This window comes from Pholis gunnellus (assembly GCF_910591455.1).
Source record: "Pholis gunnellus genome assembly, chromosome: 8".
Taxonomy (NCBI): Eukaryota; Metazoa; Chordata; class Actinopteri; order Perciformes; family Pholidae; genus Pholis; species Pholis gunnellus.
In genome coordinates, this window is record NC_136534.1 from 8,133,303 (window position 1) to 8,151,044 (window position 17,742).

Genomic DNA, 17,742 nt, shown 5'->3' on the forward strand with positions numbered 1-17,742 from the left:
GTAATAACCCAGTTGCTTTACAGTAAAAATCCTGCCTTCAATTCAGATGAATACAACTGATGAAACATTAGATATTCAGAATTGGCATCAAAATGGGCAAATCTGATTCAAAAAGTGTAGCACCTTCTTTTGAATGTTAAATGAATGGGTGAATGGGTTTCTGAGCATAATTCTGCTGCAATTACAAAGCCCGAAAGCCTAAATAGATGTAACTATCCCTGTCGTTCTCTCTCTCCCTCTCTTTCTCTCTCTTTCTTTCTCTCTGTCTCGTAACTATCTCTCTCTCTCTCTCTCTCTCTCTCTCTGTCTCGTAACTATCTCTCTCTCTCTCTCTCTCTCTCTCTCTCTCTCTCTCTCTCTCTCTCTGTCTCGTAACTATCTCTGTCTCTCTCTCTGTCTCGTAACTATCTCTCTTCCTCTCTCTCTCGTAACTATCTCTCTTCCTCTCTCTCTCTCTTTCTCTCTCGTAACTATCTCTCTCTCTCTCTCTCTCTCTCTCTCTCTCACTCTCTCTCTGTGTGTTCTCTGTCTTTGCGCCGTTGCCATGGCACCTCAGTGCCTCACCTCTTCAATCTGTTTTTGTGTTAAAGGCTCCGTCACCTGAACCTGAAGAGGTGGAGACGACAGCAGGAGCAGAAGAACCTGAATCACAAGATGAAGTCTTTGGTAAGAGGTCAAACCACATCTTGAATTCCAATTTACATGCATGTTGACATTACTCCCAGTGCTGGGCGACGAATTAAAAAACAACTGACACATAAAACGACAATCATATGTTTTTATCCTGGCAACCTCGGAATCTCCAAAACCATCGATAGAACGTATTGAATATAAATGTGCAATAACACAAAAGAAGCTACTTTTCTAACTGGAGACATTACTACTAATCTACGTGGTAGTTGCAGGTAGCACAGTGGGAAACATTGAAATGTGAGATCAAGAAATCTGCAGAACCTGAAATGAGCCTTAACTCCACATGCACACGGTAGCTCCTTCAACTCGCCTATCTTGACTCAATATCTTTTTTTCCCTCCTCCACAACAATGAAAGGCTTCTGCTTCACAACACCGGCTCAAAAGCTGCTAATCCTGTGGCATGACCTTTGTTTGGAGTGATTTGTTAGTAGAAGTTTTCCCTCCGACACGTCCATTGTGATGTGTGCGTGGTTAAAAAAGAGCCGCTGTAATACTGCAGCTCAGCAGATGAAGGCAGAGTTTGTTGACATTAATTTGATTGATTTCAATGCGAAATATGTTTTACAAATTGGGATAAATTGGATTAGCCAGGAGGAAATAGAAAATGTTCTGCTGGGATATATACTGTAACTGCTGCAGACATAATAAATCAAGCTGCAGAAAAACAAAAAAGCTCAATCAAACTTTTCCCATGAAACCAACATCCGAAGTCTTTTTGTGCCACTGAAACAACAATGAAACCATCTGTGTCACTGAGGCGTGCTGGAGCTGAGTGAAGATGCAACCCTTCCAGAGGGTGAAATAAATCCTTTTTTTCTCACATACAATGTGTGCAGTGACCAAATGCCCAAAGCCAAACATCACTGTCTTACAGTGTGTAAGACCGTGTGTTCAAGAAATAGGGAAAACGAAGACAAGCGCAGTCTGTTTCCTCCCTTCTGTGTCAGTCTCGATTGTTTGCATGGTGAGCTGTGGTGAAATGCAAGAGACCGGAAGGATTTGGTCATGTGTACTGACTAAAGAGATAACAGTTCGATTGTAACTGCTTCTCTGAGTGTGTCTTTACTAAAGGTTTGGATATCCGATATTATTTGCCATCGTGTATTCTCTTTCAAAAGCCAATTTAAGGCTTAAAACCTTAAAAACATTACGTTTCCCTCCTTCTTGCTCCTTCACGGGGCTGAATCGCCTCTGAACCGTCACAGGTGATTCATAGGTTCCCGCTGGGGTTAAATGATGAGGCTGTAACTCAAATTATTAGCAATGTCACTAGCAAATTGACTCAGTTGTAACTGATTAAAGCAGATTGTGTGAGTTGGCCAAACTACAAAATGTCTGACTATTTAACTCGTTCAAAGATTGTTTGGTGGAGAGATTTTGAGGTTTGAAAAGATAAACTGTGCTCTTCACGCTCAAAAAGTGGCGAGTCTTTTTCCAGATAGACGCTGCCTCCTGCTGTACGCGCTTTCTGTAGGCGTGATCTGCAAATTCGTGGCTCCCTCCTCTCCGATGACGCAGGTCACCCGGTACTACTCTCATAGCCTTTGAGCCGCAGCGGGGACCGGAGGTGGTGTCTCACCCGGAGAGAGCGTGATTCTCTGCTCTTGATTTGAGGTGGAGAACAGTGCCGTCCCATCCCTCCATCTGCAGGTGACTTCCAGCATCAAAAGACCATGAGCACAAAACCCATAAGTGTTGTTGCTGAGATCGTTGTAGCTCAGTTGTGGCCGCATCAAACATGTATGAGATGAGTTAGACGCCGGCCTCATCATGGGGGGACTGTTTTGTCTGCTCTGCTGACCGCATTGATGGGATCTCCTATATTGTATGCTGCGTGTCCACAGGAGCTCGCGGAGCCTCAGCATGTCTCCTCGGCTCTACTCTGCCTCTGAGCTACAACTGTCCACATTCTCAGCGACGACACTTGTGTGTTTGTTTGTGCTCGTGGTGTCCTATTGCTGGAAGGTGGGTTTCACACGGTCAAATCAAATCGACAGTATAGAATTACGATCTCTCCGGGGGGGTGACGCCACCTCCTGAACCGCTGCCAAAAGGGAAGGTGTCAGCGCTCAAGGCGATCAAGAGTAGTACGTGATGGCTTCACTTCATCAGAGAGGAGGGAGATACTAATTTGCAGATCGCAGTGGCAGTTTGATGAGAACGTTTTCCAGTTGTAATGCGTTGCGTAACAAGTGCGGAAAGAGCTTCTTTATCTTTTTCTTTGTCACAGAAGGCGAAAGTGCACAGCGCTGCAATCTGTCAATTTCAGCACAAGCATTAACCTGGCAGCTCACACCAGCTCGAGCACATTTTTCCCTTCCGGTCAACTAATGATTCTGCTCTTCTACTCCACATCTACCTTGCTCTCACTCTGTCTCTGTCTGTCTGCCTGCTTGTGTGTTTGTGTGTCTGGCAGCGTCAGAACGATACCGATGTAATGGACGTCTCTCAAGTACAACTCGTTGGAAAGATTTCGCTGTTTGTCAAACATCACATTGCCAATTTATGGTGCTTATAGATATCCTATCATTTCTAACCGAGTCTCCCATTACCGACTCAATAAAGTATTGATTATTATTATTAACTGCATCAGAGGACGGCTGCACCAACCAAAGGATTTTCAAAGAAAGGTCAATATTGAATGTTATGCAAAACTCATTTCTATGCACAGCAAGAATGTGTGCGCGTGCATGCATGATTGAATTCGGTCCATATTGCTGTACGGTCACGGGAGTTTTTTTTGAGTATGTACACATGTGTCCTTGTGCAGAAGGGAAACTTGTGACTATCTGTGGTTTCACTGATGCTTTAATATCAACAGGAAAGTTATACCTTGCAGAGGCTTCGTCACATTAATCTCTTGGCTATTCAATACACTCCCTCTTCTGCAGTTAATTGATGTTCCTCATGTTTAACACTCGCCATTGATCAGCACGGAGCAGACTTAGAGGACCCACGATTAACTCAAGTGATACTTTCAAAGAAGCCACGCACCCGCGAAAACACACAATTACCTCTAACCCTCGTGGGACAGCATGGTTACCAGGCGTCTTCTGTCACGTAGCTCAGATACGTTACTGTTCTAGTAAGCAGGCTTTCTTCCTGCTTCAGTTATTTAATGGCACGACGCTTTCATTGTTCTTACACTAGTCCAATTTGCGGACCTCCGCTTCCTCACACGGGTGCTTTTGGCAGCTTATGATAAGAACAGGAATGAATTAGGATGCAGGTTTAAGATGCGATCTTTTAAAAAATGGAAGGTAAGCAGCTGACTGAAAACGTGAACGGACTGTGGTGTCTACCACGCTCATTCCGGTTTTCTATAGAGTTTGCTCCAAAGTGATCATTAAACGGGTTTGTGAGAGGGGTAAGTGGAAATAAAAGCTCTATCATAGTGTGTGTTATGTTTGATCGGTATTGATCAAAAAGCTTTTTCAGAGCACTGCATTGCAGTTCCCATTTTGCTTAATGTTTAACCGGTTCTTTGCTCAGTCAGCACTGCTTTTCTGATAGTGTGTAAAAATCCCATTTTCTTATCAGCTCCTCACTCTTACTGAGGGAACATTGCTGTTAGGATGCATTTAAAGACTTCCTCTTACCTGTGCATCAAGGCTGAAGTAATTCAGCGCCATTAGGTTGATTCAGTGTGCGGGCAACATAAAATAAAAGGAATTGCCACCAAATTGTCACAATGTGAGTGGTTTATGACGGGCAGGTTAGCTCTGCTTTATTGGAGCCTGTTTTGGTGAAGTGGTCATCAGCAGGCGTCATGACTCATCCCGGCCCGTCCGGCGTCTGGGGATGTCTCCATGCAGCACTTCCTGTTTGCACTGCTTTTCCACTGAAGGGCAAACACCACCATCGGCTGTGCGGCTGATAAAAGCCCATTACGGCCCCATTACCTGGGCCGGCCTGCAGCAGGCCCCCGCTCAGCAGAACTCACTCCCCTCTATCTGTCTGTCTATCTGCCTGTTCCGTCCTGACTCTGTCTGGGTCATTGTATCTTCATCATCACAGGGTGAAGTAAGAAGAAATGAGGGATAGTCTAAAGTTAAATTGACCACACAAGTTTCCTACTGATTGTCTTTAAGACAAGTTTAGCCAAATCATTATTGGAAAAAATAGAGTGCATGTATCGCCTGAGGAAGAGCTTGGATTGAAATGTGCACCACATAATCCTCCAAGCTGCTACTTAAGATACACGGTGCTTTAGAATGTAAACAATATTAATTTTCATACCTGGCATAGAATTCAGTTTTCTCCATTGTTCTCCACAGTGAAATTGGTCTCATTATGACTTCCTCCTCTGTAAAGAATGCTGTGTCAGGAATGTGAAATGTAGACAATAGGTTGAAAACTGGCATTGTCCTTTTTTAAACAAAGTACAATCAAGGCCAACACTTATTATATATAAGCTGTAAGGCTGTCTGGTTCATACAACAGAAAACAGAAGGATGCAAGTGCAAAGAGGGTTTTGGCTCCTTTTCAAAAAGATTGACCTTCCTTATAGTTGGTTTTGTTGTCGTGCTTCGGCCTCTTCCTACACCCACGCTCATGAAAATGACTTGAGTGAGATGAATCAATATGGGTTAAGCCTGCCTACATACACACATCAGTTCTCATGCAAAAGAGTTGGTTATATGAAGAAAACAAGTTTTCATAGTCTGAGAAGACATTTATTTCTTCATATTCCTTTATTTAATTCAAGTATAGATCTCAGCACACAGGGGCTTATAGCCTTTTTTTTCCTCCTTTTGTTGTCCAGCTTTGCGTGTTTCCTCACAGTATCAAGTACGCCTTCGCCACAAGGAAGAGAGGAAAGAGCGAGAGACCAGATAATCACTCGATTGCATTCAGTCAGCAAGTCACCACTTCTGAGTGAGCCTAGAGGACATCCAGTTTAGCCTCATATCACGCCTGCGCAAAGAAGCTGCACATTGTCTGTGAAGCGATAACACTGCTTTCTCTGGGGAGGTGTGTGGATCAGATATTTATATCAACTCGTGGTAATTTTGTTTAAAAGGACACGTCCACTATTGCAGTCAGCGGACACACTTTGTGCAACTAACGCAACAGAGGAAGAGCAACTGATGTATCGCTTTACAGCTCAGCCCAGAGCACTTTGTTTTTAAGAGAAGACATTTCAAATGATGCGGTAATGCTAATCTTCTATTGTCCCGAGTGAAAGGCACGCATGCATCAGCTCTTCTCCTCTGCATCCCATTCAGCGCACTATGAATGTATCGTTTCCTCTGTGAGACCTCATTTCCATCCTGCATGGCGGACTCAGTCGGCAACAATGGAAAGTGTCGTATAGAGAGAGACAATTACAGAATGCAAATACGTTGAATGGCTATTGTTGAAAATAATTATTTTTTACATATTATAAAAAATGGACTGGAATGAGAATCTTATGAATTGTAACTGTAATACCCGTACTATCCAAATCAGATTTTGCTACGTTTCACAATTTATGGGTGAATGATATCTTGGATTGATACAACAAAACATTTGCGTTGTAAAAATAATGGAAAATGTTGTACAATTAAAACTGCACATACTGTATTTGTACTCCAAAACCCCCTGACGGCGCAAACAACTGAGATAATTGGATTTTCTTCCTAACCTTCCTGAATCAAAATCAATATTTCGAACACATAACCGCATTTTGATGGAAAAATGTACAAAGCGAGCCGCTGAAAAAGCTAGGGACATGACATGTCCATCGCTTTCCTGTCCAAGTCTGTTCCCATAGCTTTGTCCGAGTCCGATCAATTTTCATTTCAGATTCATCGATGAAAATTCAGGTCAAACTTAAGCTTCCATCAAGGGAATTAAAAGGTTTTGTCGTGCAGCCGCTTATCACCTAGTTCCCCCACAATATGTGCTTCCCTACCCTTGAAATCGTAAGGGTGCAACAGGCTGCTTCAGGGCGCATTGATTTGGTTCCAAGCGTGGTGGGGTTAGTGGGAGTGCTCTTCACTGCTGGGCAAGAGTGAGCATTGAGAGGACGTATGACTCCCCCCCCCCCCCCCCCACCGCTCCGTCTGCTCGTTACTAACTCAGTGGAGGAGCTTCTGAGAAGACAGATCAACCCCTAATGAAAACATCAGCATGCCCTTTGGACATTTTATTTCTCCCTATGAAGTCTTGTGAATATTTAATATCTGGTTTAGTTTCTACAGATAATGAGATAGATGATGGATTTACTGCAGCGTTGTGTGTGTGTGTGTGTGTGTGTGTGTGTGTGTGTGGCATTAAACCTAGTTATAAGTCAGGTTTTATATCATCTGGAAGTGTGTTAAATGATCCTTGGTAACAAACCATTTTACCATGTCGTACCAGTTCTTCCCATGCCGCTCTGCGCGACCTCTAGAAAGGGAAAGTGGGCAGTTCAGACCTATAATAAAAAAAGAATTGCTACTGCAATTTTGTCAACTGCGCCACCTGCAGGTAATATGTGTTGCATTATTTTGTATGCCTGCTGTTCTCTTGTGTCTTTTACATCAAACACGTTCATGCTCAAACCTTCGCTATGTTTTATTGATTATTCTACACAGATACAGAGCAACATTAGCATTTATTTGTAGTCTTGCTTACATCAACCTGTTGAATGTACTGACATTTCTTGTTCTTTTGTTGTCTCCACCAACTCCTGAGGGGGAAAATCTGGCTCTTTAGCTGCTAAATGCTCCATGTTCACAAGCTAGTCCCTCACTTTACTGGTCTGCTGTCTTTTGATGGACAGGTAGTGAACATTCTGGCTTTTTAACTGAAACCGGCTGCTGGTAAAAAGAGCAGTAAACCCAAAACAATTAGCTAAAAATTGCTCAAATGCTCCCTAGAGCTGAAGGTGGCTGCAGAGTTGAGTGGGTTTAAACAACAGGTATGTTTCCAAAACGCCCATGTTTACAAAGGTTGTATTAATATAGAGAAGGCTGCGACAACCAATCGATTCCATTGATTAAAACCAATCAGAAATAATTGGCAAGGAATTTGATCATCGATTAGTTAGGTCTGTGTTATGATGCACGACAGAAGCTGTGGCAACACCTCCGTGGGGGCAGTAAGCGATGGATCAAAGTAGCCAAGCCTCGATGAAAAGTTGATGAAAAAGTTGATGAAGCTAACGCCTGCATGGAGACAGATCACAATACTCAGATGGAGTTATTTCTGTCTGTTACTTTTGCTTTAGAATTAAACTGTAATCGTGCATTTGTCCATCAACACCAGTTTACCAGACGGTGGATTTAGCTGACGCTTATTCGCTGAAATAAGGTCGTAGAGACAAATGTGGAGTAATGAACATTTAACACTTGTAAACGTTAACAATTCAAATGTGTCCCACTTTATAGGACCCAAGCGATGCAATTCTGTTGAAAGTCTTTAATGTAATATGGAATATTTCATGCCATCAGTCAGAGTCAGAGTCTAAAGTGAATTCTTTAAATCTTTACAATTGAAATATCTGATCATAATAATGCACTTTTCATCCAGGAGATGAAGCTCAAAGTGCTTTACAAAAAAACAACTCATTCAAACAACAAAGACTGTTAGGAATAATAGAAAATGTATTTATGTATGTTACATTTCCCTAATATGAAGCATATAGTTCATATTTACATAGTCAGTAATGAGTTAGCCTTTATTTCAAATTGTTCTATTATGAACTGGCTGGTAGTTAGAAATTAAACAGGTCATTTAAAATATGTAAGCTGACTAGCAGTCTGTCCAAATCATGCAGGAAGTCATTTATATCCTCTCTACCTACCGCCACCCTTTGTTTACCTTTTACAACACCCTCAAAATCCTTTGGTCATTTTAGCACCTACATTTAAACGGCAACAGTGTGTGTGTGTGCGTGTGTGTGCGTGTGTGTGCGTGTGTGTGCGTGTGTGTGCGTGTGTGTGCGTGTGTGTGCGTGTGTGTGCGTGTGTGTGCGTGTGTGTGTGTGTGTGTGTGTGTGTGTGTGTGTGGGGACCATCCTGCGGTAAATAATAATCATGATGGACATTCCTTATCATGACCACTGCTGCAGCTGAAGGCTTGTTTAGCCATCGAAGTGTTTTTTTTGTTTTTGTGGTAATTTGCATCAATGTGTATGTGCTGTTTATTCTCCCTGGGGTTGTGTTAGCACTGCTGACTGTGCATACAGCACATTATTGAGAATATGTATGAGTGTGTTCCTCTGCTGTGCATTTTGTCTGCTGTACCCGCCTATATATATGCAGTGGCTCAGTCATTTGTCTCCGTGGCCGAGGCTGACACGAGCTGGTACGGGGCCCTGGCACTGCCAACACGAAGCACCTCCTCTCCTTCCCCCTCAAAAGCTCTGATTGTTAAAGGGTAGCAGCCATCACTGGACCAGTGTTCTTTGGTTTGACACCATTGTTCAGATTCTCCCTTTCTGTCCCCTCTCACCTCGCTTACTCGCCTCTGATCTGCCTCTGATCTCTTTCCCTTTTTCTTTTTCTTCTTTTAATTATTAAATCATCCATTTATTAATTAACCAAAAGATCACAAAAAGAAATGCAAGAGCTACAACATGCACTGCATGCACATTTTCCCGTATTCCCTCCTGTCTGCAGCTCTTTTCCTGATCGATTTCCTGAAAACACACACCGTTCTGCGTCGGCGTGTTCGTGTGCCATGCTGTAGGAGATTGTGCCTCGGTGTTGCCATGAGTTCAGGAGGCCACGTCATCTGGCCTCAACCATCTGGCAGGACAATCACTGAGTGTGTATGTGTGTTAGCAGCTGGGTCTGTGGCTACAAGAGTCCAAGGGGAGGGCATGGCGGGTAACCAAGAGAGTACAAAAGTACTGCGCTACTGAATCCCATATGTCGGACAAGATGAACTGGAGTCCTTTCCCCTCGGAAGAAAAACAACCGACTCAAATTAAATTGATGCCTGTTTAGACATCATATGTTTCACCCAGAACCATTCAGAGTGTGTTGGGATCGAGTAGAAGAAGGATTACAGTTCCCACCGGGCAACAAATTGTTTCTCAAATGTGGCTCAACTGACTGCTTGTCATCGTGTTTTGCTTCGCTGCTCACATTTGTTTTGTTTTTTTAACCTGTGGGACCCCGCTGACAGATGGCGAACAGAGAAAGAGCCGCAACACAGCTGGCGGAGACCACTGTGTTTATTTGGTAGCTCGCCTTGGGTCCAAATGAATCCACCTTATCTGATGTTTTTGGCATCAGAAAAATCCACAGCACTTTCATCTGTGAAAATGCATTTAATGCGCAGTTGACCGAGTGGGCCTTCAGTGCAAGCTGAGATGCATTTTCATTCAAACTTCACTACACATGCTTGTGGCCTCGGCAACTCACAAAAGTTGCATTTGCGGTTAGATCTCAATTACATCATTTATACTTAGCCTTTCCTTGCATTCTGAGCGGATCAAATAGCGATTGAATATCCAAAAAGTGAGAAGTTGGGCTTTCCAAGATTTGTATTTAGCGATGGAAAAAGCAGTCAAATGTGTGATCCGACTAACCGAGGCGCATTTTGTTGACTAAACTAAAGTGTTTATCCAGATATGTGACACATGAGATCAATGCTTCCTGCACCTGTTGTATCAGATTGCTCAAGATTCATTTCAGTGCCAATGTGAACAGGCCGGCCGTATCAGAACCCTGTCTCCGCCAGCAAATGAAGCTGTCCCACAGCGGTGCTTTATTGGTCTGGGATTTTGTACGTTTTAAACCTTTTGTGTCTACCTAGTGGGTGAAAATACTGACTAGCTCCGACCTAGAGTCAGAGCACTGGTCGCAGCTATGCCACCCTGTTTATTTTGACCTCCGTGCCGGCGACATCTGTGGCCGGAGGCATTATGTTTTGGGTTGTCTGTCATTCCGTCACTGCCATTATCGTGAACACGGTATCTCAGGAATGCCTGCAGGGGATTTCTACAAATCTGGCACAAATGTCCACTTATTTCTTTTTTTTTATTTATTTATTTTGCACAATTCAAACAATGAAATTTAAAATAAACAAACATAACAGAGATAAATGAATATCACAGTGCAGGAAGAGGCAGAAAGCCAACTGGGCTTATTTGAAGCCTCCACCTATATAATATTACAATTTTACAAAATTACAAACATAAAGTATGAATAAGACATTACATTACAACGAAAGAAAGGAAGAAAGAATGAAAGATAAGAATAAAAAGAATGTAATTGTGTCGAGTGTGTCCTTAGAAGCAAGGATGAACGGATTTGAAGGTCAAGGTCACTGTGACCTCAGAAAACACTGTTTCTGACCATGGTTGAAGAATGACTATGCTAAATGTCTGATATATTAAAATGATGGCATGTTTGACAGACATGGACGTGAACTGCAACTTGAGTGATTGGCGGAGGCGGTAATTCTTGTTCGGTCTACTGTTGTATTTATGTGTGTGTGTGTTGTGTGTGTGTGTGTGTGTGTGTTGGCCTTTCATGTTTCCAAGGGTGAGGAAGCGTCCCACTGTCCTGCTAGAGGCACCCATTCATACCGGCTGCCAGAGAAAACCTCATCTTCTACAAACATGTCCGCCATGACAGAGATATAGTACTGCATTAAAACACCAGGCTGAACTGAAATTAAGTTTCATGAGTGAGCTTGTAGAAGAATATTATTAACCTAAAATCCCAGCATAACGTATGACAACACTTAACCCAGAAGTCCCAGGAAGCTGTTAGCATATCTATATGTCCATGTATTGAATAGATAAGCAAAGAACATTTCATCAACAATCATTTTGATAATCAAGTACATTTCTTTTCAGGAATTTGACAAAATGATAGACTGATGGAAAATGATCAATAAACAAATAATAAAATAAGTACACGTTAGTTGCAGCCCCAAAACAGAATAAAGCAATATTTCCATTTGGTGTGACCACAGCTACTTGTTTGACTAACTCATGACTGCAGAGGAACAAATAGTCAGGATGTGTTCTTAATATCGTAGAGAGTTTACAACAAGCCAGTATGGCACATTGAATGGCACACGCACACGCACACGCACACACACACACGCACGCACGCGCGCACGCACGCGCGCGCGCCTCTATTGATGCGAGGGAAAACCTGTAAATGTTTAATCAACTCTTGTCAAGAAAGCAAGAGTGATACAGAGAGAGGTGTAAAAAAAAAAAACAGAGATGAAAAATAGCTGATGTTTGTCGGCAAACAAATCAATGCGAGGAGCTGTTGGTGATGACAGGCCTCGGCTTTCGGTACATGTGGTTGCAGTGCAAGGTGAGCCTCACAGCTGCTTGGATGGATACAGAAGCTCTGACATGATGGAGCACTCACAGCACACAAGCCAAGACAAAAGCGGCGAGTAAATTGATATACAGTGTGGGAAATTCAAGGGGTTGTTTGGTTTCAATTTGACATGGCAACAAAAGAAATATATATATATTTTTTGCTAAATCTTGTCTTGACTTTATCATCACAGCGTACAGTGGTACAGTACAGTGGTGTGCATTTGTTTCCCTTTGATTCACATCCTTCCCTATTTACGTATCTACTCAAAGTGAAGTTTGAAGGTCATGAACATGAACACATGGGTTATAAGAAGAGAGTGCTTCTGCTGTGGCTCTTATCTCGTCCAACAAAGATCTCCGGAGGACTAACGTCCTGAATGCCAAATGGGGTTTCAAAGACAGAGGGAGGCTTTTTTCCTCGAGGCCTGTGGGTGCTTCAGATCCACCATGAATGCAGCGGCAGAAGGATTTTCGCCCTTTGGTGGGAGGTTTGGTTCGGGGCCACATAGCGATGGATGTTTTTTCAGAGGAATGCTTTCCGTGCCTCAGTCCCACCACAGTCCTTGTTGTTGTCCCAGAGGCTAGGCCACACATCCTCTTCACACTTGAGGAAGAGGAGGAAAAATGAGGAGATTGAGACCCACTCCCTGCATACCTCTTCCCTAGATGCCAATCGTTCCCCTCTTGCAGGGCGCTGAATATCTCCGCTGAACAGATCCGTTCTCATCAGTTTTTGATGCCTTGATGCCTAACTATTCAACCAAGATCGTGCAGGAGACAGAGGTGGTGATGTGTGTGTGTGTGTGTGTGTGTGTGTGTGTGTGTGTGTGTGTGTGTGTTCTGGGCACAATAATCTGAGGCGCCAGATCACGTCATTTGACCCCCATCATTTCACAAGAATTATGAGGCCATCTGGCCCCTTTAGCTGTCACAGGGACATCTTGGAGTTTTCATGGGGAAGTAATCAAGATGAGGTAACAGGCTGTTATCTGGTCACCTTCAGACTGTGTTCAAATATTGGCTACGCTATGAGAAGTGCTGCTGAAAACATACTTTTGAATTAGGCCAGCATCTGTTGGTGCTGATGAAGGCAGGCGTACAGAGTGATTCTGACCCAACTGTCTTCTCCTCTGCTAAACCAGTGATGGACAGACGTCCTCTTGGGGTTTCAACACATGAATAAATCCAGTATTTATGAAGCAAGCCAACAAAGAGAATGCAACAGACCCCTGCTTCTCTCCGACTGACGGATAATTGGCCATTAGTGTTGTTTACAAGGTGTGCTTCTTTTGCATAACCGTGAAGGAGGAGGAAGAAGAAACATGCTGCGTCATATTTGGCCTGATATGATGTGAAAAGCATGTCCCCTTCTCTTTTGAATATATTCTCAAACGACGCTTAACCGTAAAGCCCCCGCAGCAAAATTGAGAGTTTACAGACGTCCAATGAATTCAAAACATTTACCACAAGGTCAGTCGTCAAGCTGCGCAGCAAAGTCGATGGCAATTATTGAAACAACGGTTAGGTGGGCTGAGGGTGTTATTAAGCTCTGCTGGGGGGGCCTGGCCCAATGGCAGTTGTTATTAAACTAAAGGGACAATTTAGTCAGGAAGCAAACAAGTTATTGACTGTAATTTAGACGTGGAGGCTCGGCCCAATTTAAAACACTCTGCAGGCTGAGGAGCGCAGGCTGTCGCACAGCTGTCAGTGACCCAGCCACTGAAACTAGATGGCTTCAAAGGATCTACCTGAGTTTTCTCAGGTCCATTTTACAGAAAGCGCTGAACTTGAATATAATATATAAGGAGCAGGGGTTTTCAGCAAATGTATTCTAGAAAGGAAGGCCGGCTGTGAGTGTGGAATGTAGAGATCCATAAGGCAAAGAGAAGTCCAGGATCACTCTGTCCATGTCCTGCCTCTCCTCATACTCTTACACTGAATGAATATACGTCTGCGGGACTGTGAACTGGAAACACATTTGAATTGCTTTTTCATGACATTCTGCTCACGTAGCTACAACTCCACTTAATAATACTTGTTCACAAATACCTTTTACAGGCATTGCGCTGTTTTGTTCAACTTAACAAGAAGATGTTTTCACAATGGTCTGGTTGGTTTACAGTCTCTGAAAACAGCTGATCACAATCACAAGCATGCAATTCAAGGCAACCAGAGAATATCAACAACACCGGTCCAGTGTGTGAACGGATGGCGGTGGACACGAATCAGTCAGTCTTATCTTCACTACCCAGATGAGTCGGGAATCTAACCCAAGCAGGGATCTAAGAAGATTCTAAGAAGTAAATAACGCAATGATACATCCCAAATCAATACTATCGCTGTGCAATGTAGGTTTGGAGCTTGAAAGCGATTCGGTTTGAGTCACCTGCTTCGTCCACCACCCTTCGTTATTAGGCGGTTAAAACGTGTCGAGGAGGATTTTTTGGTTTTTGGACAGGAACAGTAGGGGTCGGATGAGTTAGAAATATGAGCACCTGTCTCAGTAATCGCCGCGTCATCAGCGCTGATCAATAATCCTAACCCTGACTCAGCGCACCTTTTTTAATAAGAGTCAAGGCAAGGAGTCATTTGATTAATAAGTTACTCATCAGCACATTTTATGGCCAGACATGATGAGTCAGTATTATGCACGGTGGAGGCTTCTTGAAGTTCAACCATGTCAGGATGTTTTTCTCTCTGACATTTGTGTATTATTGGTATGGCGGTGGTGGATGGTAGCTCGCAGGGCTTAGAAAAATGACCCAACGGTAGATGGATGCTGCAAATGATTTAAGAGGGCTCGTGGGCACTGAAGGACAAAAAAAACAGCAGCTCTCTTATTTATTCTAAGCTTTGCGGTAAAATAACAGCCACAGAGGCTCTCCTAAGAGATAACAGTGAAATATTATGTATTCACTGTTGGTGATAAAGGACGACGAGTTATGTTTCTGAATATTTACCGTGTGGAGATTTTAGGAGGCTGTGCTCCTGGGAGAAACTTGAAAATATAACAAGAACTTTTCATGCCAATGGAGTAAGAACAAGAAAAAATGATATCAACAAACCACTGCATCAGCTGATGAATATAGATTACACACCAATCTGACTTTTTCAGTCCCGATACCGATACCTGGGCTTTGAGTATCAGCTCATACTGAGTGCAGATCTTATAGCAATATGTAACGTATAGGCTGTATGCCTCTATGTGTGGATGTGACTGGGATCATTCTTTGTATGAAGCAACATCAGGCTTGACTGAAACATTGCTTTCCTAACTTTGTAAAACAAAATGTAACTAATACATAAATAGATATGAATTGTTGTTTATTATTAAGATGCTACATTTTTCACACCAGCAACTTGGTAAAAATGACAGTTAGTGTAAAACATTTTAATGCAGTAACAAATTGGTCAAAACCAAAACTGGAATTCAAATGTCAGTATTTAATGTATGTGTATACATAGAATTGAACTGAATAGATCGAGCCCATTGTCACCAGATCAAGCGCTTTGATCAGCACAATATCAGATATCAGTATTGATATCAGAGCCACTCACTGTTATAACATGTCAACTTTAAGAGTTTTCAAAACCCCAGAGCAGAGCATGTAGCTCTCTAACTGCAGATAGAGGAACACAGATCATCATCTGTGTAAGAGAGATGTGTGGTGCAGTGCTTTATAGGCCCTTTCCCCACATATCTCACTCGCATGGAGACAAATTAGCTGAAATCTGTTCAGATTGTTTCATTTTTGCCATCAGAATCATTTGAAAGGTATTCAGAAATATAATATTTATATATATATATATATATATACATATGAAAATTGTTTAGACAAAGTGGCTTTAATATAAGCTTCTTCATTTCTGACTAGACCCTGTCTTGACGTCTTATTTCTGCTCATTTATGTTTTGCTTTTTAGAAAAAGTCTCAGGAGAAAGTCTTTTGAATGGGATTTGTCATAATCCTGCGAGAATTTCATTAGTCTTTTAGTGTCTCAAAACGGCCTATAGAATGGCTTTTCAGCTTGTCAAAAAATGGAATTATGGGAAAATAAAACACACTGAAAGAGACACCTTTCACTCAGTGCGATTATGGACGTGCTAAAGAGACCACGGCGATAGCAGGAGGGTGGTAGATTCAGATCATTTTCATTCAAGCCTTTTTACCGTTATGTCTCATCACAGAAGGAGTTTAAAAATGATGCTTTTCAAGGATGATTTTTGTTGTCCTCACCTAATAGACCTTTTGTTGGAGACCATGAATGAAAAATCAGCCCTCATTCTATAGTGAAACAACGGATGAGAAGATCAAAACTAACATTAAATTCCTCACAGTAACACTTTTGACTGCGCACTGCCTATGCATTTAAAACCTTTCTCTTCTGAAAATGATCCATTTAGTGGGAGACTGTTTTATATCATCCCCCCCCCCCCCCCCCCCCCCCCCCCTCTGGATAAATGCCTGCGATGAAAGTGGAACTTTGTTTTGATGAAGGCACCGTAACCTTTCATTTGAAGCAGTGATGTGTGTAAGAAAGATGGCGCCTCCTCTGGGCTCCGTATCGCAAAGAACAAAAGTTGATCTCGTTCTCTACCGACCAAGTCATATTTGTATTCACATTGCATACATCACTTGCAAATCTGTCTGTAGGAAATCAAGCTGAAGAACTCAATTGACCAAATAATGAGCGATTATTATGCTGGCGTGGCTGCTACGGATACAGTTTCTAGGAGTAATTCCATCTAAAAGTGTAAGAAGCTTCTACATTGCAGCTCTGCACCCAGAGACAGCCTCACAGCTCTCGGGCCCCAAATCAGATAAGTGTCAACGTGCATTGGGTGGAAAATCCATACTTATAGGAGTTATTTTAGGGACATTGGGCCCATTGTTTCCCTGTAATAACTATGCAGCTCTGACAACAGGCCACTGTTTCAGCCAATATTAGCATGCAGATTCTCTGGTGTAGTGCTACACCATTTCTTCCAGTACAGTGCGGATATTGTTCTGGAGACAGGAATGCACTAGATGTCCAGTGCTGTGGGAGCTGGCTAACCTAATGGATAGCTGTCAAAGTGGATGTGAGAGAAGCAGCTGTGTTTCCATCTCACTGGAAGTGATGCGCTGGAATCATTGCTTTTACATGGGTGATAATGTAGGGGGGGGGGGGGGGGGACTCCTCTTGTAAAATTGTGTGCCCTCGGAGATGAAATGCCGACCTCAGAGACAAAACAGTACTGAGTTTACACTTTCAGTTGCTCATGTCTCTAATCTCACGTTTCTATCTTTTCCTCTTCGGCAGGTACGGTTTTGTCCCAAGTTACAATGTGAAATGTAAGCTCTGCTGGTCTCCGCTGCAGCAGGAGGGGCACGGTCCCGTCAAAAGAGCCCATTGTGCTGCTGTGGTTTTGTTGTGTGCCATGCAGGCCCGAGCCCATAGATGACCCTTGTTTGTTTTCTGCGCAGGCCTGGGTGAGGCAGATGCGAACCAGAACAATGGCTGCGTCTCGGAGAAGCCGGCGGTGACTGACTCCACGGGCGCTGAGGGCCCCCGCCAGCCCTGGCCTGACGCCAGCACAGCTGACCCTGACGAAGCCACACCACGCCCCCACCTGGCCCGCCTCTTCTCCCGAGATGCCCCGGGCCGAGAGGACAACACCTTCAAAGAGCGACCCTCCGAATCGGACGAGCTACAGACCATCCAGGAACACAGCGGAGCAGCTTCAGAGTGCGGGTCGGATAGCCCTGAACAGTACCTAGACTAGGCTAGCTTTTTTTTT

General features: G+C 43.2%; 1 protein-coding gene across 1 annotated transcript in view; it reads left to right on the forward strand.

Annotated features, from left to right (window-relative positions):
• LOC306700043 (myelin basic protein-like) overlaps window positions 1–17,727 on the forward strand; it is a gene marked incomplete at its 3' end in the record, with an annotated part of 36,493 nt that extends 18,766 nt beyond the window's left edge. The window contains exons 3-4 of the mRNA XM_079164927.1: window positions 591–666; window positions 17,429–17,727. Of these exons, the coding sequence (XP_079021053.1) occupies window positions 591–666; window positions 17,429–17,727 (375 nt within the window). The remainder of the gene's footprint in view (window positions 1–590; window positions 667–17,428) is intronic.
• Window positions 17,728–17,742: the final 15 nt, after the last annotated feature.